This window comes from Neophocaena asiaeorientalis, unplaced genomic scaffold (genome assembly GCF_003031525.2).
Source record: "Neophocaena asiaeorientalis asiaeorientalis breed wild unplaced genomic scaffold, Neophocaena_asiaeorientalis_V1.1 scaffold844, whole genome shotgun sequence".
NCBI lineage: Eukaryota > Metazoa > Chordata > Mammalia > Artiodactyla > Phocoenidae > Neophocaena > Neophocaena asiaeorientalis.
In genome coordinates, this window is record NW_020175044.1 from 70,398 (window position 1) to 94,605 (window position 24,208).

General features: G+C 36.8%; 1 protein-coding gene across 3 annotated transcripts in view; it reads right to left on the minus strand.

Annotated features, from left to right (window-relative positions):
• Positions 1-811: 811 nt before the first annotated feature.
• The window catches only part of GTF3C3 (general transcription factor IIIC subunit 3), a 30,768-nt gene continuing 7,371 nt past the window's right edge, over positions 812-24,208 (minus strand). For 2 of the 3 annotated variants that reach the window (XM_024763451.1, XM_024763449.1), the window contains exons 5-18: positions 23,573-23,764; positions 22,886-23,051; positions 19,182-19,329; positions 18,541-18,640; positions 17,628-17,731; positions 16,191-16,362; positions 13,716-13,918; positions 13,269-13,370; positions 12,485-12,620; positions 10,440-10,677; positions 9,671-9,861; positions 5,538-5,662; positions 3,645-3,797; positions 812-2,249 (exon numbers count right to left, since the gene is read on the minus strand). In XM_024763451.1, the coding sequence (XP_024619219.1) occupies positions 2,127-2,249; positions 3,645-3,797; positions 5,538-5,662; positions 9,671-9,861; positions 10,440-10,677; positions 12,485-12,620; positions 13,269-13,370; positions 13,716-13,918; positions 16,191-16,362; positions 17,628-17,731; positions 18,541-18,640; positions 19,182-19,329; positions 22,886-23,051; positions 23,573-23,764 (2,153 nt within the window). In that variant the 3' untranslated portion in view covers positions 812-2,126. The remainder of the gene's footprint in view (positions 2,250-3,644; positions 3,798-5,537; positions 5,663-9,670; positions 9,862-10,439; positions 10,678-12,484; positions 12,621-13,268; positions 13,371-13,715; positions 13,919-16,190; positions 16,363-17,627; positions 17,732-18,540; positions 18,641-19,181; positions 19,330-22,885; positions 23,052-23,572; positions 23,765-24,208) is intronic. The other variant, XM_024763450.1, reaches the window with a different exon arrangement.

A 24,208-nucleotide genomic window follows, 5' to 3' on the forward strand; every position in this document is an offset into this window, starting at 1 on the left:
ATAGATAACCAACAAGGACCTACTGTATAGCACTGAGAACTGTACTCAATATTCTGTAATAACGTATATGAGAAAAGAATCTGAAAAAGAATGGATATATGTATATGTATAACTGAATCACTTTGCTGTACACCTAAAACACAACATTGTAGATCAACTATAAAATAAAAATTTAATTAAAAAAATAAAACGAAAACTTTTTTAATTAAAAAAAAATAGGCAGAAGGCCTGGAGGATAGAAAAAATAACTGCTCATCTCCTTCTTCTTTCTAAAGTAAATTTATGCTCAATTTTTATGTTGTTACTTGGAACTGTAGCAAGTATGTTCCTCCAAAGGAACATCTCTGAGCAAGGAGGAGCTTGCTAATGATCCTGAACTTGCTATTTAATCTCTCATAAATAAGATGGGGATGATCATAACAACAATAACACCTACCTTGCAGGTGATTCTCCGACAGAATCAGAGTTAATGTATCTAAAATATCCTGCACTGTACTTAGAACACAGTAGCATAGTAAAAACACTCAGCAGATGGTAGTTATGATTTTAAATGTTAAACAAACTCATGCAATTATCAGCTTTTTTTTCTTAGAAGACTGCTAGAGAGATTTATTGTGTCCTCCAAGGCTATTCAGCAGATACTGGAGTTACAGCACAGTGAGTTTAATTCAAGAGAGAAATTCTGAACACAGAGTACTCAACTCCACAGGATTCCAAGACACAAATCTACCTGATCACTCTGTCACAGTCGGCTTTATTATTACCTGCAAATGGCATGAAATAAAATATATATATAAGCATATGAAACAACTTTAATTACAAAAATAAAGTTTATTTAAATTCTATATATACACACACATACACATACACACATACAGAGTGCACCATACATTTACTTATTCTGCTTCTCAACAAATTCTGCTTCTCAACTACAAAGTTATGTATACAGTGTAAACAGTGGTAAGAATTCCTAAAAAGCCCCCACTGTACTTCTTTCATCCTACGTCTCATACTTGTTTTCCTCCCACAGTTGGACTGGGTCTTATAATCCACATGTACATTTATTATAGTATTTGTTTCCCCCTAAAAAGAAACTCTAAAAAGCTCTTATTAAACCAAGTATATCTAACAAGTACTGTTATCTTAGATCCAAGAATATGTAATATTTGAGATAAGTAAAAGGTTTTTATCTGTTTCGACTTCATCAGTAACACCTTATTCCATACATACAATTCCCTAGTCTTCCTATTACATTCCTAGTGATCTTGAAATGAAAACCAGGTCATGGCTATTGAACCTAGTCACCTTTTCTTTTTTTCTTTTTTCTTTTGGTCAGAAAGCCGAACATTGATAATGCATTTTTGTATTTGCCTCAGAGCAGTTTGCTATGAATTAAGCCCAGCCTCCCAGCTCTCAGTCTTTATGGCTAAGATACATGCAGGTGAAAAGTAAAAGATTAACTCCATTACTTGTCTTCCTACCACATAACCATTTAAAGTAAGTTTGCAAGGAACTAAGTGAATTACATAATTGTGCTGACATAAGAGTCCCAATCTGTCTTTCCTCTACTAAGCAACCTCCTTTTCTATGTATTTGAAAAACTAATGGCAATAGTAACAGGGCACTAAGAAATGGATGACTGACAACAATGATATATGTAGAAATGTAGCAAACATTTCTTTCAAATAAATATATGCTCAAGGTCTGTATTTAAAGAACTGTATTGAGAGGTAATATCTTTCTCACTACTGTATTCCAAACACCTATCACAGTGCCTGGTACATAGCAAGTGTTTAATATACAGTATTAAATACACAAATGAATAAATGGTGTGAAAAAAATAGTGTATTCAACTCTATGCTGGTTCAATGGCTAATACTGTCCACTTCAGTTTGGGGGACAACTTACCAAAAAATGGTAACAGAAAATGACAGACCAATATAAAATTCTTGCAGGAATGATAATTTTGCATATCTACCAAAAAATTATTATCATATATTAAAAATGAAATACACGGATAATTCTGAAATTATCATGTCCATTTTTGGGTTAATAATAAGCCCTGAGACAGAAAATACTGGTCCATGCACAGCAGCTGCCCAAGCTGCTTTCCCAGCTGAGGGGCTTTATATAGAACAATAAGTATATAAAAGCTTCTGAGCCATTCCAATATTCCCACTGTTCTGATATATGAGAGACAAATTGTAGGCAATATCTCTTCGTAAGTCTAACTGGTCAACTTCCATACCCTAGAGGGAAAAAATATATGAATGAGTTATATTTCAAACTGACAACCAGGACAATTTTATGGCAAATAAATAGTTTTGTAAGTGTTCAAAAAACTATTAAAATTCATAATACTAAAAAAAAATTATAAAACTAGACATATACCTTGGATTTAAATTTTTATTAGGTAATGCTGATTCAGTTAATTGTTACAGTAACTGTATCATCAAATATTTTTAAATGTGTAACCAATAAGTTAAAGATAAAAGTTTCATCCACAAGACATGGCAGAATGAACTGTAGATGAATTAGGATTTAAGAGTAAAAAAGTGAAACCATAAAAGAAAAATACCATTGAAAAATACAACAATATAATCTTGGGTAGGAAAGGCCCTTCTAAGTATAACAGCAAAAGTAGAAACTATAAAGAGAAAGATTGATATGACTTCATAAAAAATGTAAAACTTCTGCATGCAAAAGAAAAATCATAAAACAAATGACCAGATGGGAAAAAAATACCTGTACTATATAACAGAAAGTCATATAAAGAATAGGTCTAGGAGGGCATACACCAAATTGATTATAATGATTACCTTATGAGTGTTATTACCTTTTTTTCTACTTAAATAACAAAGCAACGAACTCAATGGAATAGATTAGATCTATGTTCCTAATCTTCCCCATGCAAAATTTTGTAGTCAACTGAAAAAACATCTGCAACAATGAAAAATGATACCTATAAAGCTTAAGGAGCAATACATAAAGTACTTATGAAATGAAGAACACAAAAGTATATGTATTTCATCAGCATAACTGTAAGAATATGTATTCATTTGCTTAACGGCTAAAGTTGAACAAGGGTAATAGAAAACAGTTGTGAGGGAATGTGGGGATTATGAGTGTAACTTAAAAAAATTAACTGTGAAGACATACTTTCCTTCAGAAATTAAAAATCAGGCTTTAAACACAGACTATCATAGTATTGGCAACACTTCACCCTACATTACATTATCTTAAACAAAACTGCATTTGTATTGGTCTTTCATTTTTACAAAGAAGTATGTTAGTTACACTTTTGAACTTGGAAATGAATAATGGCTACATTACTCAATATTCAGGCTTCCTGTCTACCATCTCACACCTGTTAACCACAGGGGCTATCTTAGGATAACTGAAATGGCCATAACCAGAAGTCATATATGGCCACATGGTTGCTGATCAGGTCATTAAGGCCAGGATATCAAAGAATTACTTGTTGCTGAACATAATTAAATAAGTGCATTCAATAAAGGGAAAATGTATTTTAATATATAAGCTACAATTAATTTCACTGTCTGGACCACTACACTGAGCTAACTGCACTTATCTATAGATGAAATGAGGTGACTCCTCAGTTTTTAGAGTAAATCATACAATACCTCTACCATGAATGGAGGGAGCTCCAGGGCCTTCTGATAATAGTGGATTGCAAGGTGAATCAGCCCCAGTTGGTGAAGGCCACGGCCCAAATTGTAGAATGATTCCTGGCAAGGCCCACGTAGACTGAGGTATCGATTAAGAAAGGAAAAGCCCTACCAAAAAGAAAAAGATAAATAATTCAATAGTTCACTCATTTGACAGTATGTGCCAGGTACAGGAATACAAACATTTTTTTTTCAGAAAGACAGTGCCACCCTAAAAGAATATATGCCTGTGGTATAGTGTCATATCACAATATAGTCAATTTCTCTTCTGAAGGTGTAAAAGAGAGATTTTTTTAAACTAAAGACAAAAGAATTCATAGAAAACAAAGCCAAATGTTACAACTAGCTGTTAAAGATCTGTAATCTATAAGCACACAGAATATATATTTTTATGGTTTCAAGTTGGCTTTTGTGGCATTAGAGGCCAGTAATATTTTAGGTTTGAGATACATGTCTAAAAGCTTGACCAAAATATAAAATCCAAGCCCTTATAATGACAACTCAGAAAGTTTCATCCTCATGAGCAAACTCACTTGAGCATATCTAACCTTTCTGGGTAAATGGTACTCTTTATGTACCTCTCAGAACCTTAATAACCTCTTAACCTTAAAAAACTTGTTTTTTTTTTCCCTCTGAAAACTTCTGACTCAATAGTTTTATGGAGAAACTGATTATTTCAGAGCCTAACTGTAATGATGCAGGCTCCCTGTGTGTCACAGTGTCCAAAAAGCAACTTGCTTCTTCACTTCTTTTTGTATTCACTTTCCCCTTTAATGCAGCTTCAACTTTTATCATGCACAGAAAGCTTCAAGTTGCAAGGTGCAAGTATCTGATGTAAGTAATTAAATAAATATATTACCTGAGTTAAGAGTAAGTCAACTGATTTGTACGTACAAAAATAAAATGCAAATTTCCTGGGTGATCTGCTATGTAATAAATGGTCACAAATTTTCCCTCATAAATTAATAATAAAAATTAAGGAATTCTTTAGAATTAATGCATTCTAGGAATAAAAATTATGCTCAGTAAACAAATCATACTTTCTGCACAATAAATGAACCCATTTGAGTACATGAATATGACCTCTACTCCACTGAAAAACATGGTTCTCTGTTAAGTAACAGCAGACAAACAATCTCAGAAATATCTTATCTTCTTATTTAAAAATGAGAAATTTAAAGACAAAAACCTGAGAGAGAACGTTTTCCTTCCTTTCCTAACTAAAAAATAGGTATATACATGCATCAAATATATAAACATAAAAACTGAAATAGAAGCAAAAGTGTTGAGGATACAGGGGTGTACAAGACAGATAAGATCTCTGATCTCTTGGAGTTTATATTTTTACTAGAGGAGACAAGTTATGTAAAAAAGTAAACAAGAAAACAAAAAGGTAATTTCAAACTGCTTTACGAACTAAGAAGACTTTAAAAGAGCAAATTGTGGTGATGATGTAAGGAAACAGTCACACAGGCACGTATTCATACCTTATTGTATGTATATATTATTATATTTTTTTAATTAATTAAAAAATCTTAAGGACCTAGAAGGCTGGAAGCCTCTGAGGCTCCAGAATATAAGGAAGTCTGCACAGGGTTCCTTAAGATTCTGCCTGTGTCGTCTTCATTTATGATCTGGCTGCGCACCCTTTTCTACATGGTTGCATGAGTCTTAGCCAGGAGTACCCCTAGATGTTGGTCCATGAGTGCTGAACGTAGGGATAGGTGTTGGGTACTCCCAACATGTGTGCTAAGCAGGTGCTACTTTTGAAGCAGAGTAACAAAAGCATTAAGTATATTCATTTTTAAAGAACATAAAATCAAGTAATGAGGAATCCAAATGAATTACCTGCACAATAAGAGCATGCCTCTTTAATACATACTTCTGAGATGCCATGTGAATAAAGGTTAGGCCTATACAGAGGCTGTAGAGAGGTTCATGGGGATGGCTGCGAAAGGCCTGCACATACTGTCCTGAAAAATGAACAGTGATGTCAGATGGTGGGACAAAAACATAGTTCCTTATTTCTTCAACACTTACTCTAATATATTTTAAGGTAAACAAACGTTACTGTTACTTTAACATATGCAAGGAGTACATTCTAAAATATCAACCAGTGACCTTCCTGGTGGCACAGTGGTTAAGAATCTGCCTGCCAATGCAGGGGACACGGATTTGAGCCCTGGTGTGGGTAGATCCCGCATGTGGCGGAGAACTAGGCCTGTGCACCATAACTACTGAGCCTGTGCTCTAGACCCCCTGAGCCACAACTACTGAGCCCGTGTGCCACAACTACTGAAGCCTGCGCACCTAGATCCCATGCCCAACAACAAAGAGAAGCCAACGCAATAAGAAGCCCGCACACTGCAGCGAAGAGCAGCTCCCGCTTGTTGCAACTAGAGAAAGCCTGCGCGCAGCAACGAAGATCCAACACGGGCAAAAATAAATAAATTAATTAATTAAAATGAAAAAATATCAACCAGGTGCACATTAATTTGAATTTTAAAATAATATATAACATAAAACAAAATTAGAAGGATTTACCCATGAGCATATCCTGACCATGAAGATTAAATAGGAGTATAAAAGTAACTTTTTTAAGGTACAGTTAAGACATTTCCATGTAGGACAGTACTTCCAAAATAAACAATGTATCAATTGTGATCATAAATATATCTTATGACCTTAAATCTTTTTAAAGCCAATGGGGGAATGTGTCTTTTGGTGAATTCTTTCATAAAATTAATTGAAACCTATCTTATAAATTCAAATGTGATGGATCATGGAGGTGAGAAAAAGAAACATAGTTTTGTTTTGTTTTTTAGGTTATGGGTATTATTTTCCCAAACATAGCAACTACTTTGTTTTTCCTGAGAAGAGCTAAATGCATCTAATAATAAAATAGGAATTCATGGTTTTGTGAATTCCATGTATTCTATATATATAATTGTCTCATATCAAATGCCTAACTGTATGAGACAGAGGAATTTAAGCAAATTTTTCTTATAAATGTATGATCTCTAATTTATCATATAGATAAGAAAACTTCTATTCCAGAAGACACAGCACTGTAAAATCTCTTTAGCAGCACAGATGGTAGCTTGCCGTTTGGACTTCCTATTTTTGTATAGTGTAAATGTTTCTAAATATAGGAAAATAAAATAAAATCTCTATTTCATATTTTCTTAATATTAAACTAACAATTCCAAAAAAGTATACACAATGAAGGAAAGTTTCAGTGTCTGATGTTCAAGATTACTGGCTAAACAACTATAAAAACAGCAGCCATACACAAAGAAACATGAAAGTATTAAACAGCCAAAATCACAGTATATTCAGAAGTGAACTTGGCAACACTAGCTTTCAGGCAGCAGGAGATACATGTCTCACCTAAACTTTTGGTTAGGTATTTTTCTACTTGTGTGCTCCTGATCCCTTATTACAGAAATTTCCTATAAATGATTAAATTTTCCCTGAGTTTAATTAGAATTAGTAAGAGCTATGTAAATAAATCTTAATATAAAGACTTGTCTCCCACCAGTCAGAATGACCATCATCAAAAAAGTCTACAAACAATAAATGCTGAAGAGGGTGTGGAGAAAAGGGAATATACACTCTTGGTGGGAATGTAAACTGGTGCAGCCACTATGTAGGACAATATGGAGATTCCTTAAAAAACTAAAAATAGAACTACCATATGATCCAGCAATCCCACTCCCGGGCACGTATCTGGAGAAAACCATGTTTGGAAAGATACATGCACCCTAATGTTCACTGCAGCGCTGTTTACAATAGCCAAGACACGGAAGCAACCTGAATGTCCATCGACAGATGAATGGATAAAGATGTGGTACATATCAATGGAATATTACTCAGCCTTTAAAAAGAATGAAATAATGCCATTTGCAGCAACATGGATGGACCTAGAGATTATCATACTAAGTAAGTCAGACACAGAAAGACAAATATCATATGATATTGTTTATATGTAGAATCTAAAAAAAAAAAGATACAAATGAACGTATTTACAAAACAGAAACAGACTCACAGACTTTGAAAACAAACTTATGGTACCAAAGCAGAAATTGAGACTTTGGGATTGACATATACACACTACTATATTTGAAACAGATACCCAACATGGACCTACTGTATAGCATAGGGAACTCTACTCAATATTCTGTAATAGGGGACTTCCCTGGTGGTCCAGTGGTAAAGAATCCGCCTTCCAATGCAGGGAACGTGGGTTTGATCCCTGGTCAGGGAACTAAGATCCCACACATGCTGTTGGGCAAATAAGCCCACACGCCACAACCACTGAGCTCGCACACCTCAATGAGAGAGCCTGTGTGCCACAAACTACAGAGCCTACATGCCCTGGAGCCTGTGCACCACAACTAGAGAGAAGCCCACACACCACAACGCAGAGCCCATGTGCCGCAGCTAAGACCAAATAAATAAATAAAACAAAGAAATATTAAAAAAAATATTCTGTAATAACCTAAATGGGAAAAAAGTTTGAAAAAGAAGAGATATATGTATATGTAAATAAGTAAGTAAATAAATAAATAAAGGAGAAAAAAAAAGACTTGTCTCCTAAAGCAGGCATCCCCAACCTGTCCATGACCCGTTAGGACCCGGGCCACACAGCAGGAGGTGAGCGGCAGGCGATCAAGTGAAGCTTCATCTGTATTTACAGCCACTCCCCATCGCTCCCATTGCTGCCTGAGCTCCATCTCCTGTCAAATCAGTGGCAGCACTAGATTCTCATAGGAGCGCGAACCCTACTGTGAACTGTGCATGCGAGGGGCCTAGGTTGCATGCTCCTTATGAGAATATAATCGCTGACGATCTGAGGTGGAGTTGAGGTAGTGATGCTAGCACTGGGGAGTGGCTGCAAATACTGATTATCATTAGCAGCGAGGTTTGACTACACAGAGACCATAATAAATCAACTGATGCAGACTCATATCAAAACTCTATCAGTGAGTGGCAAGCGAAAACAAGCTCAGGGTTCCCACTGATTCTGCATTACGGTGATTTGTATAATTATTTCATTATACATCACAATGTAATGACAGAAATGAAGTGCACAATAATTGTAATGCACTGGAATCATCCCCAAACCATCCCCACCCCCACCCGCCTCCACCCAACCCCAGCCCTGGTCCGTGGGAAAACCGTCTTCTATGAAACTGGTCCCTGGTGCCAAAAAGGTTCAGGACCACAGTCCTAAAGGAGTGAACTATCAGCACATCTTAAGTTCCTCTTGTTACTATAGCAAATTAAAATCAGGTAGCAAAGCATCCATAATTAATGAAAATTATTTTGAGAACGAACAAGCCTCAGCAGGGAGAGTTGTTGAGCTTTAAAGTCCTACTTTCGGACTTCCCTGGTGGCGCAGTGGTTCAGAATCCACCTGCCAATGCAGGGGACACAGGTTTGAGTCCTGGTCCGGGAAGATCCCATGTGCCGCAGAGCAACTAAGCCTGTGTGCCACAACTACCGAGCCTGTGCTCTAGAGCCTGTGAGCCACAACTACTGAGCCCGCGTGCCACAACTACTGAAGCCTGTGCTCCACAACAAAGAGAAGCCACTGCAATGAGAAGCCCATGCACCGCAACGAAGAGTAGTCCCCGTTTGCTGCAACTAGAGAAAGCCCACATGCAGCAACGAAGACCCAACGCAGCCAAAATTAATTAATTAAAAAAAACATTCAAAAAAACAAAGTCCTACTTTAAAGACCTACTTTAACCTTTTGAAACCAAAGCATCAAAAGAAAAATAAATATTAATTATTATAGTTACTGAGAACACTTATAGCCACTTACTATATGTGCCAGGCATTATTTTAAGTACTTTATATTAACTCATTTAATTTCCACAATAATCTACAAGGTAGGTCCAATTATTATCTCCATTTCAGAGATAAAGAAACCAAGGCAGAGGGAAAGAGACAAAGTCATATGCCAGGACACTCACCAAGTGCATGCTTAAAACTACCAGATACGAATGCATTGTGTCCATTCAAGACACACAGGGCATGATTATCTGGGTTTTTCAGCATTAAACGGAGACAAAAGCGGTGATGTCGTACATCTTGGGAATGCATGGTAACTTGATTGAAAATGTTCCAGAGCTGGGGTTTATTGACATTTTCCATTACCATTATCCTAAAATTGCAGAAAGAGGGTGAGGGTAAAAAATAATGTAAAAAGAAAAATCGTCCTGATTTTTAAGATTGAAACCTTTCAGTGCTGTCCCACCAACACTGAAATGCACTGCCCCCAACAAGGGGGATGTAGTGCTTCTACATCTTGTTTCTGCTTTTCAACAAAACTTTTAAACCACAAAACAGAATCAAGAGGTTTAAGTTTCACCTTTTCTCTCCCAGCCCACTCTCATAGCTGCAGAACAATGAACACTGCATAATAATAATGTATATCAGACATTGTTAAAAAGTGTTACATACGACAACTCACTTAACTCTCACAGTAATCCTATAAGGTGGTAATATTATGATGCCTGTTTTATCACAATAAATGGGGAGACTGAGGCACAAGAGGTTAAGTAAATGGGAATGCATGCTCTCATATACTGCTTCTGAGAATCACCAATGAACAAATTAATCTGTAAGTGACAAGAGTTAAAATAAAACAGCTTATTAAATCCTGGACATGAGAAACTACATCAAAGTAAATATACATGCTCCATCAAAGAATCTAATTAAAATAAGTTATTGGAAAATCACCTGATATAGTTATATGCCTTTCTGAAATTTTTGTCCAGAATTGCAGCAGAGAGACCAAAGTATTCTAGCTCTTTGCGTTTTGGCCTGTCCTCATAAAATGAGTAATATTCCAATGAAGAATCCACAAGTAACTCAGCCTCCTGAAATCGGGATAGGTCACATAAGGAGTATATGGCCTTCAAAAGAAGGTTCCACCAGTCATCTTTTGTCAAAACACTCGTGAGTACAGCAAATATTGCTAAAATGAGACCAATGAAAATCAGTTAGGACACTGCACTTCCAGAAATAGGAGTATTAGAAAGAAAATTCACATGACCAATCTTATGGTTAAATTTAATAACCATGGCCCTATGGGACTGAATTCTTGCCAACATTCTTCTGACAATGATGAGGAGGAGGGAGCTGCTTGTTTCCACTCCCTCAACATGACCCCCCTCTGCTCTGCCTGCCTAACAACCTGCAGTCCTAGGTAATTCCCATTTCTGACTGTAAAGTCCAGCTATTTCATTTGTGTTTCTCAGTGCTAGCTAGAATATATGCTCCTCCAGAGCGAGTGTGCTTTCCATGATTGAGGTCAGATATGGGATTCTACACCTACAAGGCTTTCAAATATTTGCTAATCAAAGGACTTCAAATTCATACTTAACAAATCTTCTCTTCCTTATTTGTCTGTAAGAAACCTCCCTTTATAGCCCTTGAAAAATACCAAAAGCCATAAAATTTTTTTTACTGTCTTTGATCCAGTAATGCTCTTCCTGGGAATCTATCCGAAACAACTAGTCAGAAATATGGATAAATCTATAGGCATGAGGATGCTCACTATGGTATTATTTAGAAAAGAAAATTATCAAAAGCAACCATATAATCAAAAAATAATATGGAAATGATTAAATTATGGAACTGCTATCCAATGGAATATTACACACTCCTTAAATATAACAGCTACAAAGAGAACAGAACATGAGAAAATGTTGAGTGAAAGAAATCAGTACAAAGATGCATGTAACATAAAGAGCTGTAGATAATCCTACCGTGAGGCACTGGTGTAATGTGATCCCCACCATGGTGAAGCTAACTGACAAAACAAAAACCTTATGAGCTTAAGAAAAACCAACAATGGACCTGAAAAGAGGAAATACTGAAAGAGGAAACAGCCTGGGCCAGATACAGAGAAAAATATGTTAAGGAAACACAGTCCAAAATAATGTGTGCAGAGGCAGAAGCCACTGGGATAAGCCCAGAATCAATAAACTGGAGAGATGGCAGGGCTCTGAGGCTAGATTGTGAGCAGTTGAGCCCACCCTCCTATCCTCTGACTCTCTTCCCCTGTGACATCTTTCTTATGTCCTTATATTGTGCTTAACAGAGATTCAGTTCTTCTGGATTCTAAAACCCTGTCCATTGCATACTGCCATGTCAGTAAACAATGATTTAATTAGTATCTGTGGACCTGATTAACAATGAAACAATTTTCTGCTAGATTGATATCTCTAGTTTATAGCCTAGGTCTCTTCCAAAGTTCTCTAATAACCTCACCCAACATACTTGATCCTTTTTCAGCTAAAAATAGATGGCTTGCAAAGTCACATGACTTGAGATTGGGTCAAAGCAACTTATTTTCAGACTTTTTATGACTATTGCTACATTTGTCAAAAATAAGTTTAACAAAGAATGGAATATATGTAATTGAAGTGACTAGACAAATAAAGCAATCTGTATTATCATCTAATCATCACAAATTTCTTAAAATAGGGTATATTTTCCTCTTAAAAAGTCAAAATTAAAAGAGTGTTTCAGTTTTTTCACAGAAGGATCTAAGCAGATGCCTGCCTTTTAATTTTTTTAAACTGAAGTATTTACGTATAGCCTTTCTTTCTTTTTTAAAAACACCAAGAGTTTATTTTACCTGAGGGATCTAGATTAGGAAATATCATTTTATTCAAAAAGGGTATATTTTCAATTAGATTATTGTCAAGTATTACTTCATGAGTTTTTTTTTCCAACTCAGCCAAGTTTTGTGCAACAAAGCAAATGAAGGTAATTACCTTTTGCATCACAATTTGCTGACTCTTGGTCATTGTTGTCTGATATTTTGTCTCTTGACACTTTAATAAGGTAGAGATGCCTCTCTCCAGATTTGGAACTAGATATCAAACAAACTTGGGCTCTATTCATTGCTACCTGAATTAAAGATGATAAATGAGATTTTTTAGTCACATAATTTTTTAGAGAAAATCTATGGGAAACAAGTGTCACAGGTGTGCCTGAAAGCTTCTTTAGTAAGGCAAAAAAAAAGACAGTCATTGTGTATATAAACGCCTAGAAGAGAATGAATAGACTTATTTTTTCCTTAACAAAGCAATCTGGGTCACACTACTCACCTTGGTAAGGAAAAAGAAAGCAATTCATATTAAGTTTATAACACACACACACACACACACACACACACACACACACAGCCACCTCCCTGCAAAAAAGCCAGATTCAGAAAGGATGTCATGTCCGGAAAACATTTTTGCAAAGTGAACAATTTTGGCACAAAGCAGTGTCTACAGAGCCAATAACTGATACCATGATGGTTCTCATTTTTCTAAATATGTACTAGCAAAGATTTTATTGTACAATCTATAGTAAAGTTTACACTTTCATGTAGAACTTTCAATTATATACCATTAATCTCTAAGTCTTCTTTTATCTGACTTTCACTTTAAAAAGTTTGAGTTTAACAGAGTAAAAGAGAGTTACAAAATGGCTATAATCTATGTTTAAACCAAATTCTAAACATTTTAAAAGTCAACAAGGCTAATATAAAGAAAGATCATTACCTACCCTTAAAAGCATGGCTAACATGGTAAGCAAGGTATCCACATAACCATACATTTTGCCTTGTGAAAACAATAGAGTAGAACGTTGAAGCAGCAACTTCAGTTCCTAAGTAAATAAGCACATGATAATAAGTGTGACAAGATTCCTTTGTTGTAAATTGTTTTGTTTGCATAGAAAAGTTTTGCCTTAGAAACCAAACCTTAAGAACATTTGCTTTATGATCTCTCACAATAATTAAAATCCAATGTTTTAGAAACTATAAATTATAACATTAACAATTATAATGTTAAGTTGCTGTAACTTAAGACTCAAAATCACTTTTTCAAGAACACTGAATTTAATACACTAAAATAAAACTTGGATATAAGCTGTAGGGACATCCTTAACAGAGGAAAAAGTTCTAAAACATAATCCACCAAGAAAAACTTCTTTCTATGTTACATGGCCTACCTGCTGTGCTGCATTTGCATCTTGTGCTAAAGTATCTGGATCATACATTGGTTCCAGAGCTTCCAGAGCTTTCTCAGGACGGCCCAGCTGCTGCTGAAGGGTGGAAAGTGAAATTCTTGCATCCAAATGGAGGGGGGCCAGATCAACCACTTTGCCGTAGCTTTCGGCAGCACGCTCCATATAGCCTAAGGCCTTTAAGCATTCTAAAATGATGTTAAAATAAAGCATTAATATGAACTACAGATTTGTAAGCAGGCCAAAATTATTTCTCCATTTTAAAAGAAATTATAGCAATACAAACAAATTATAACAAGAAAGAAATATATGCATACTTCCAGTACTTTAAAACAATTATCCCTTTTAATCTCTATCTATGCTACAAGGATGGAATCAGTATATACACACACACACACACACACACACACACACACACACACAATTTGGTATTCTGCTTTATTCACTTACTATTATGCTTTCAACATTTTCCCATGCCTTCACTGGCATTCTGATTATAATATTCAATTGTTGCTTATTTACTTAACCATATTATTTGACATTTAGGTTATCCCAAATTTTTACTCTAATAAATAACACCACAGTAAATATCTTCATGTATATAAGCCAGAGTTCACAAACTGGCAGACCAGTTTAACCTACAGATATGCTTTGTTAGGCCACAGTGCTGTTAAAAACAGTGAATTGTCTACATTCTTAAAAGCTAGGATTTTTTATGAAACCCAAGTTACTGGATTCTTTTGAAAAATCTGGATTTGGCAACAGCGAGTCCCTTCATTCCCACTTGGTGCATCAGCCATGCTGAGAAACAGCAGTACCCTTCAGACGGGCGTCTCCAGTTCTCACCCTGCCCTGGGCCTCTCACTTACCTACTTTATTCACTTTTGTTACGTGCCAGGCTCCTGAGTTTTGTGATCTCCAATATAAACCACCTCCCCTCACCTCACTCAATTATTTCCTCAGGATAAGTTCTCAGAAGTGAGGCTACTGGGCCTTATTCCTCACACTTTATGCCAATCAATCATTAAGTCCTATCATTTGAACTTGAATTCCTGGTAAGCATTTCTTCTTTCCACCCTAATAGCCACAGCACTCACTAATCTAACCCCTTTCACCTCTTTCCTTTTCACTGCAATGATCTCCTATAAGATGGTATTTTGCCTCCAATTGTCTTCTCAAACCTCAGATTTCTCAAATATCTCCTGATCACTATCTTTAGGTTAAATTTTGGTAATAAAGGAAGACTACTAAATGTGGATGGACCATCATGACGGAATTTCTCATTATTTTTCACTTCTCACTTTAAAAGATATTTTGTTATTATGTTACAAGCATTAAATTCCTCTAATGATCTTTCTTATCTACTGTTCCAAATTTTTTTATGATTTTTAGATGATTCTAAGGTTTTACCTTCCACTCATCTCAAGCTACACAGGCTCAACATGGAAAAAGCATTTATCAGTATCATGATCATAATTAAAGAGGATTTTAAAATGTCTACTGTTAGTAACAGGAGCAGTATAAATACCACAGCCTTATGGAAGGCAATAAAAACTTCAATTCCTGGCTCATGTCTTTAAAATTCAAAACCTACAAATAATGTAACTTTTTATGATGGTATTACATTTGTATTCATGTTCACTCATCCAAATAGTAACGTGCTATCTTAATCATTAAGTGCTCTCTTTGCCATTTCATATCTGTGATATGTGTCAAAATATCCCAGAATATCAATCAATGCTACTCTAGTTATAGAGGATTTTCTGCCATTATGTAATATTTTAAAAAAATATTAAAACTTTCTGCCATCATGCAATATTGGAAACAAAGACTATTCAAACTTTAATGCATCTCTTATGTTGATTCAATAGGAAATCCTATGAGAATATTTTTGGCTTTCATACATTTCTGTAAGAGATTTAGTTGTTTTTCCCAAGCTGCTTTTCCTACTCTAAATGATTTATTTCAGATTACTGTGGATTTAGATGCAATGAAATAAAATGACATATAAAATCCAATCTTGAGCATATTTTCAGCTCAAAGAACACTGAAAATATATTAACTTTTTTTCCCCTCAAAATAACATTAAATACAAATCCTTAAAAGCTCTTCAAAAATTAGATTGCATCCCAAGTCTGACAATCTATTACTAGAAATCAGAGCCCGTGGTTAAGACAGGTAAAAGACAGGTATTTAAGGTATTTTTAACAGGGATATGTTAGTCTTTCTACTTCACTCTGGTACCATTAAGTGAATCATTCCTCCAATATATTAGTGAGGGAAAATCACTTAGCGGTAAACCAAGACAACTTAAAATACTGACTTTCAAAAAACTGCCCTGAAACCAGAAATACTTTCTCTAAGACATTAACATTTTATAATAATTATTACCATCTTGGGGAAATAAGTTCTTGCCTGCTTATGTGATTAAAACTTCTCCTTCCTACAAAAAAGTATTACCTGCATGCCGAAGCCAAACCACTGCGAGGTTATATCTTTCAGAGCAGACTAGCGCACTAAGGAGGGGAAGTGCAGAATTATATTCACCAACGTCCAGAAAAGCTTCAGCAACATCGAGATAGAGGTCTCCCATGTCTTCGGGATTCTGTTCCACGAGTGTTGTCAAGAGAGGCTAGACCCCAACAATTAACAGCCGGAAGTCAAACAGTCATTACAAATACGCTCATCTACTTATATCTCTCTTTTTAACATATATACAAGTTATCTGAGGCAAATCTAAGAGGAGAAAGGCTTAATAAAAACAGCTTTAGGGCTTCCCTGGTGGCACAGTGGTTGAGAGTCCACCTGCCAATGCAGGGGATACGGGTTCGAGCCCTGGTCTGGGAAGATCCCACATACCGCGGAGCAACTGGGCCCGTGAGCCACAACTACTGAGCCTGTGCGTCTGGAGCCTGTGCTCCGCAACAAGAGAGGCTACGACGGTGAGAGGCCTGCGCACCGCGATGAAGAGTGGCCCCCACTTGCCACAACTAGAGAAGCCCTCACACAGAAACGAAGACCCAACACAGCCAAAAATAAATACACAACTTTATTAAAAAAAAAAAAAAACAGCTTTAAATAATCACTTTTTAAATTCATTTCTGAGTCTCTATTAAAAAGAATTCATACTGCCGTCATTCACTCATTCAGCACACTGCTTCCGAAGGCCTGTTACAAGACAGGCATTGCAGGAGCTAGGGCAACACTGACCTGCTGTGCTCTTCCTCTGGCAAGTCAATAACGCCCAGGCCTCAGGGCCTCTGTGTTTGCTGATTTTCTGGAAAGCTGTTCCCTCCGGTACCTGCCTGGCTTACTTCGTCACTTCCTTCACGTCATTATTCAAATGTCACTTTTCAGGGGAGGCTCTTCTTGACCAATTTAATAAAATTGTAACTCCTCCCACCCCCAGTATTCCCTGTTCTTCTCTGATTTTTCTCCAGAGCACTGATCACCAACTAACATCCTATATTTTATGTATTTATTTTATTATCTAATCCCATTAAAACAAAAGATCCATGAGGACAGGGATTTGTATATTATATTCAACACTTTATCCTAAGGTCTGCAAAGTAGATGCCCAATACATTTTTTTATTCAATGAAATACTTAGTCCAAAGTCGGCAAAAGAGAACAGTTGTCAGTAACTGCCAATTGTCTAAAAGGCCCAATCCCACATTCTGATCTCTGGATTATTCTCATTTTAAAAGAACAACAAATTATCATAAGCCCATTTCCAAACACTTAGCTTTTAAAAGACATTCACACAAAATAATCTGATGTTTACTGTGACTTCCTGCTTATTAATATGAAATCTAGGGTCAACTTAAAATTTCTTGTTATCTAAACATTGTAGATTTGATCTAAAGTATCTTAAGTACAAATCTTAATGTTACTTACATTAAGTGGTTCAAGGATGTTGAGATGTACAAGGCAGACCATCAACTTCACTGTGATATCTATTGGCACACCATCTGGTATAGTACAGGAAACATTCTCACCAGCTGTGGATTAGACAGACAGACAAAAAGTTCCTATATGTAATCTTAAAAAGTGGGGCAAATGAAGCAAACTGTACCTTCTATGCAAGATCTCATTTACTTCACTCAAAGCAAATGATTCTACAGTCAATTCTAAGTTTGGCCAACTCTAGTTCTAGGTTCTTACACATCTTTCGGTCTGTCCTTTGGTAGCAATTATCCTTCCTATTCTTTTCCTAATACCTTAACCGCTTACTGAAAACCTACATAAACTCCCACACCTTCTATCAAAACTACAAAGAACTAAAAAACAAAAGTGACAAATATGGATACATGAACTTTCTCTTTCTCTTCTTGAATCCAAAAGCCTCTTTTTAGTCTTCACTACAAAGAGGCTGAGAAAGGGATAAAGTAAAATAGTGTGCTTAAGTCTGAAGTAGCATTTTATGCCCATGCTTATGTTTCAAGTCGAATTTTTTCAGTGCTTAAGTTTGAAATAAATTAGTAGAGAGCGTTTTAAGCCCTTTCTGAAAAGTAAACTGCTTCAGTTCTAAAGGTTTTTGATAAGTTGCTCGGTAATTCATTCGTTTTTTCACATAGCACTATCAGGACCCTGGGTCAATGACAAATGCCAAGTTCAAATGGATGTATTGAGAAATAAAAGGGACTGAAAACACTTTTTTTTTTTAAAAAAAAGATTACCTGTGAGTGAATACTCACAAGAAAAAGATATGGAATCTCTGTTAGAAAATTGCTCCTTGGGAAAACTTGTTATGAGAACACTAACTATCAATTTCAAAATGCCACATTATGAACAAGAGAGGATTACGCACACTCTCCTATGCAGAGGAAACTACAACTTTTATTCTCTTCTGAAGTGCCTTCTTCTGTAGTTTTTTTTTCTAGCACAATTCCAGAAAAATCTGTAATTACCTAAAAGAATGGGGGAAGAAAAGGAAATAATACGATAGGTATGTACGAAAAACCTTTTCACAATGCAAACATTTGTAGTTAATTCAAATAATCCTTACAAAACATAAACAGGCTATAAAAAGCAACAGTATGTCTCTTTAAAATAGGGAACCACTGTGAAACATTAACATTTTTATATCATATTAACTAATGCTTAACTGAAAATACATAATTTCTCTATACCAAACCAATCTAATTTTCCCAACAGATTAAGAAATGAATCATAGCAATCAGTCTGGCTGCTGAGTCCTGCTACCCTGAAAGACAGACATATCTAGTACCTATGATAACGGCAATAGCTGTTATTATATGGCAACTACATTTTATAATTCATACAGGACTATTATAAAATCTAAAGTGCCCATACAGACTTTAAATATATAATTTAAAATATAAGTAATTTAATATATATAACTAAAATGGGGAATTGTCAATTTGTAAGAATTTCTAGAACACAGAAACGTGTTCAAAGCCTAACAGAGAAACACATAAGTGTTCCTACCTCCAAAGCTCTGTCATATTGTTTATTAGAAATGTATAGTTCAGCTGCAATGTTAACATCTTCCATGGAGACTAGGCCCTGGTGCTTTGAGAAAGCTTCTTCAATTATGTTAATAGCTGAAATAACATCATTGGCTTCATAGTAACTCCTAAAAAAATAATGGCAAAATGGATGAGAGCTTATTTAATTCAGATTATAAAATTCATTTTCTTACACAGACCCTCTAACTATTAACTATGATTTTCATCTTCTTAAAGTTTGGGAGGAGGAAAAAAACTCTTCCTCAAAATCATAATCAGAGCTGATCCAGAGAAAAATGTGTAATGTCATAACATTAAGCATCTCAGTCTCCCAAAGCTACTTCATACCATTCTAGCTCACGTCCTCGGTAATGCAATACCAACAACTTTCCTACCTCAGTGGGATCTACAAAGCATTGATCCTACCATTTCTTCACTGTCTCTGCACCCTTCCTGTCCTCAGTTTCCTCCTTCTCTGTGATCCAACATTATAAATACTCCATTGCACATCTCATTTCTCCTGCTCCTCTCTCCCTTTAACAAAATCATCTGATAAAACTCCAACCCTAGTTAATCCAAATATGCCTTCACCACCAGCTGCCCAGCTGCCCATGCTCACTAAACTCTAAATTAATGACCACTAGCCTCAAGTGGGCCCATGGTGCTGGTCAGCAATCTTACTACAGTTACCAGTCCAGTACTTCTCAAACTTGAATGTGCACACAAGTCAACTGGGAATCTTATAAAAAGGCATATTCTGATCTAGTAGTGCTGGGGCAGGGTTGAGATTCTACATTTGTGACAGGCTCTCAGGTAATACAAATGCTTCCGGTCTGTGGGGTAGCAAGACCTCAAGGACCCAGACAGCTATTTCACATCTTCTCCTCTCCAAACCCACAAGTCTCCCATGCTCACTCTCAGCTGATGACCTCACTTCTTATTTTACAAAGAGAATCAAATCAGACATCCCACATACTCCCAACACATCTACCTACTACTACCTACCCATACCCATGGCCATATCTTCTGCCTTCTCCTTTTATCATAAGGCCAACCCTCAACTAGATCCCATTCCCTCCAATCTATTCAAGGATATCAATCAAGCAATTGTCCCTTCTCTCATGAATCTTCAATATGTCCCTTGGTTGTAGATCATTCCCACCTGAATACAAATATACTGTAATTTTTCCCAACTTATAAATTGTCTCTTGTCCCTACAACCCATTCCAATTACCTCCCCATTCTTCTGCTCCCCTAGTAAATTTCTCCAAAGAGCTGCCTATCACCCAGACTCCCCCAACCCATCTCCAATATTCATACTTAGTCCTCATTTTATGTGATCTACTTGCAGTACTTCACACAGATGGTCATCCCTCCTCCTTGAAGTGCTTCCTTCAGTAAAAAATTCTAGAATATCATGTTCTTCTAGTTTCCTCCAAGTTCACTGTCCATTTCCTTACAGCCTCCCTGCTGTTTCTTCCTCATCTTCCTGACTGCTAAACACTGTAGTGCCTCAGGGTTTAGTTCTCAGAACTCTTTCCTTCTCTGTTTCCCCTCCTCCTGCCCCTCCCCCCATCTCTCGCTCTCTCTCACACACACACTCACACACACACACACACACACACACACACACACACACACACCCCTTCCCTCATACCCAATACATCAGAAAATCCTTAGAGCTCAGCCTCCAAAATACAGCCAGAATCTGGTTATTTCTTACCACCTCCTATGGCTTTTACCCTGGTCCAAGCTACATTATCCCTTCCATGAATTACTACAATAATTTCCTAACTGTTCCCCCCTGCTCTATCCTTACCATTACTCAATCTATTCTCAAAAGAGCAGCCAAAATGGATGCATTTAAAATTTAAGTCAGATCAAGTCACTCTTCTACTCAAAAACTTCCAATGGCTTCCAAACTCATTCAGATTAAAAATCAGAGACCTTATAATGACCCACAAGGGCCGAGGGAATCTTTTCCTGATACCTCTCTAACATTACCCCTTCCGGCGCTCCCCCTAAACCCTCAGCTTCCATGTTGTTCCCTGAGCATACCTTTGTGCTTGCCATTTCCTTTGCCTATAATACTCTTCCCTAATATCTATTCCCGTATCTCCTTCAGTTCACTTTCAGGTCAGTATGACCATAACATAAAGAATTAAGTCCTTCTCTAATCCCCCTATTTAAAATAACTCACTCCTATTCCTCAACTTATCTCTCTTCCCTGCTTCATCTTTCTTAATATCACTTAACCAACATCTGACATACGACATATTTAGTTGTTTATTTGCTTACTGCCTGTCTCCCCCAACTAGAATGTAAGCTCCAACAGCAGGAAATTTTAAAACTCATTCAATACTGAATCTCCTGGTGCCCTTACAGTGCCTACCTAATACCTAATTTATATTCAATAATTATTTCCGGAGGGAAAGTAGGGACTGAGAGAAAGTCTAATCAATCAGAAGTTATAGTAACAGAATTCCATGTAGGAAAGACTTCTATGGCAGTGGCAGAACTGTTCATTACCACCCTTTCCTGACAAGATTATAAATACAAGTGGAAAACAAATTTACTCTCACAGGCCATCTAACAATTCGTAAAGTAGAAGCCTACTGGGCTAACCCGTACGACAGCCAAAGATTTGACTAAAAGAAAGTAACCTGGGAAGAGCCTCAAAGTTCATCACATACATCAGGGATCGATTAAGGGTTGCCTCCCCTCAACAAATTTCCTAAAAACACTTCCAGTATTCCTACATAGTCCATCTTTGAAGCACAGTGAGTGACCTCACGGCTAAGCATCTTCATGACAATGGCCATGGAATTAACAGGGTTAACCTAAAATACCCAGATCATAGATTAACATGGTTAATCCTAGGCTGAAATAGTAGACATCCTAGAAGAGAAAGCATACAAGGCATTATGTAGCCAGAATGTTCCCTGCTTTGTTTTGTTGCACAGCATATCAGAGAAGAGAATGTAGTTGGGCATATTTTAGAATAAAATATATACCATAGTCATAGCATGTGCCAAATCTAAAGAAAAATTTTGATCTTAAAATGTTATTCTAGGGCTTCCCTGGTGGCGCAGGGGTTGAGAGTCCGCCTGCCGATGCAGGGGACGCGCGTTCGTGCCCCGGGCGGGAGGATCCCACATGCCACAGAGCGGCTGGGCCCGTGAGCCATGGCCGCTGAGCCTGTGCGTCCGGAGCCTGTGCTCCGCAACGGGAGAGGCCACAACAGTGAGAGGCCCGCGTACCGCAAAAAAAAAAAATGTTATTCTAGTACAGGCTCAAGATAAAACGATTAAAGAAGATCTCAGAGCACAAACATTTCAATAGCACATTTGCAACAATTTAATATTACTGCAAATGTACCTAACTTCAACTAAATTATGAAAACCTGGGAACCTAGTCATCCTTTCAGAACATGCTCCATTTTTAAACTTCTGAGCATGTGAAAGATAATCATATATCCAAATTTTTCTAAACAATCACACAGTTGACTTGGAAACAGAAAAGTACTGGGGGGAAAACCTCTATATTGAAGCACAATATGAAATACAAGAAGCAAAACACTTCACTGAACCTCAATAAAAAGTATATTCACATCGAATATATGCTTTGATTTCTAAAATAAGATGATTAATGAGGGCATTTATATATATTTCACTTTGAACTTACTTTGCCATATCTCTGGACAACTGCATAAATCGTTCTCCATCAGACGGAGACAAAAGGTTTAAAATACGCCTATAACCATCCATTGCCATTTTGTGATCTCCCATCTGTTCATAAAGGCTTGATCGCTCCCACAGATAACGGACATTAGTAGGTTCATATTTAAGTGCTAAAAAGAAAAAAAGGAATATAAATAATAGATTTATCATAAAAAGGGGTTCATGGTACCTGGGTGTGACCCACTTTCTTTTCAGAAAATCTATTAAACGCTCTAAACTAATTCTCCAATACAACCAAGTGGGTTATTCTGGAATAAATCTACCTTCACAGGAACTCTAGACTAGGCTTGATCTAAGACCAAACAGAACCTGAAATCTCCATATTAATCTCCATTTGGTCACTGAAGTCTAATATTAACCCTCAAGGAACAGCTTAGAACCAACACTGACCTTGGTGGGAAACTGAAGGTCCTGTTCTTCAACCAACTTTTGTGCAGTATTAGCTCACAATATAAAGAAAGTTGCTGATAAACATGAAAATACAGGGAGCCCAAATACCTACCTCTGGTATAACAGAATATAAGGAATAAATATATTTCAGCTAACATCACCCCAGAAGAGCAAGTACATTGATCAAAAAACCTATTATATAACATTTTATCAAAGGAAATGAGAAAAACACTTTTATTACCTTTTGTGTAGCAAAAAATAGCCTGCTTAATATTGTCTTGTTCCAGGGACATTTCTGCCAATCTAACCCATTCTTCAGTGTCACTGGGATTTAAATGTGCAGCAATCAACTCAAACTGCAGTGATTTCTCCATGTCACCTTGGTCCTCATATATCATAGCAAGAGTAGAAAATGGCTCATAAGCCAAAGGAGCTACAATGAATATAAAAAAAAAAATTCCATTCGTTGAGGGAAGAGGCTTGAGCTGATGTCAATTCCATGTTTCACACTATGGATCCTTTCTCTAATATTTAAACTTTTTAAATAACTTGAGCAGAATTACACAAACCACTTAATGGAATTTAGAATAAACAGTAGAGGGGATTCCCTGGTGGCGCAGTGGTTAAGAATCCACCTGCCAATGCACGGGACACAGGTTCGAGCCCTGGTCTGGGAAGATCCCACATGCTGCAGAGCAACTAAGCCCGTGCGCCACAAACTACTGAGCCTGTGCTCTAGAGCCCGTGAGCCACAACTACTGAGCCCATGAGCTACAGCTGTGGAAGCCCGTGCACCTACAGCCCATGCTCCGCAACAAGAGAAGCCACTGCGATGAGAGGCCTGCACACCGCAACGCTTGCCGCAACTAGAGAAAGC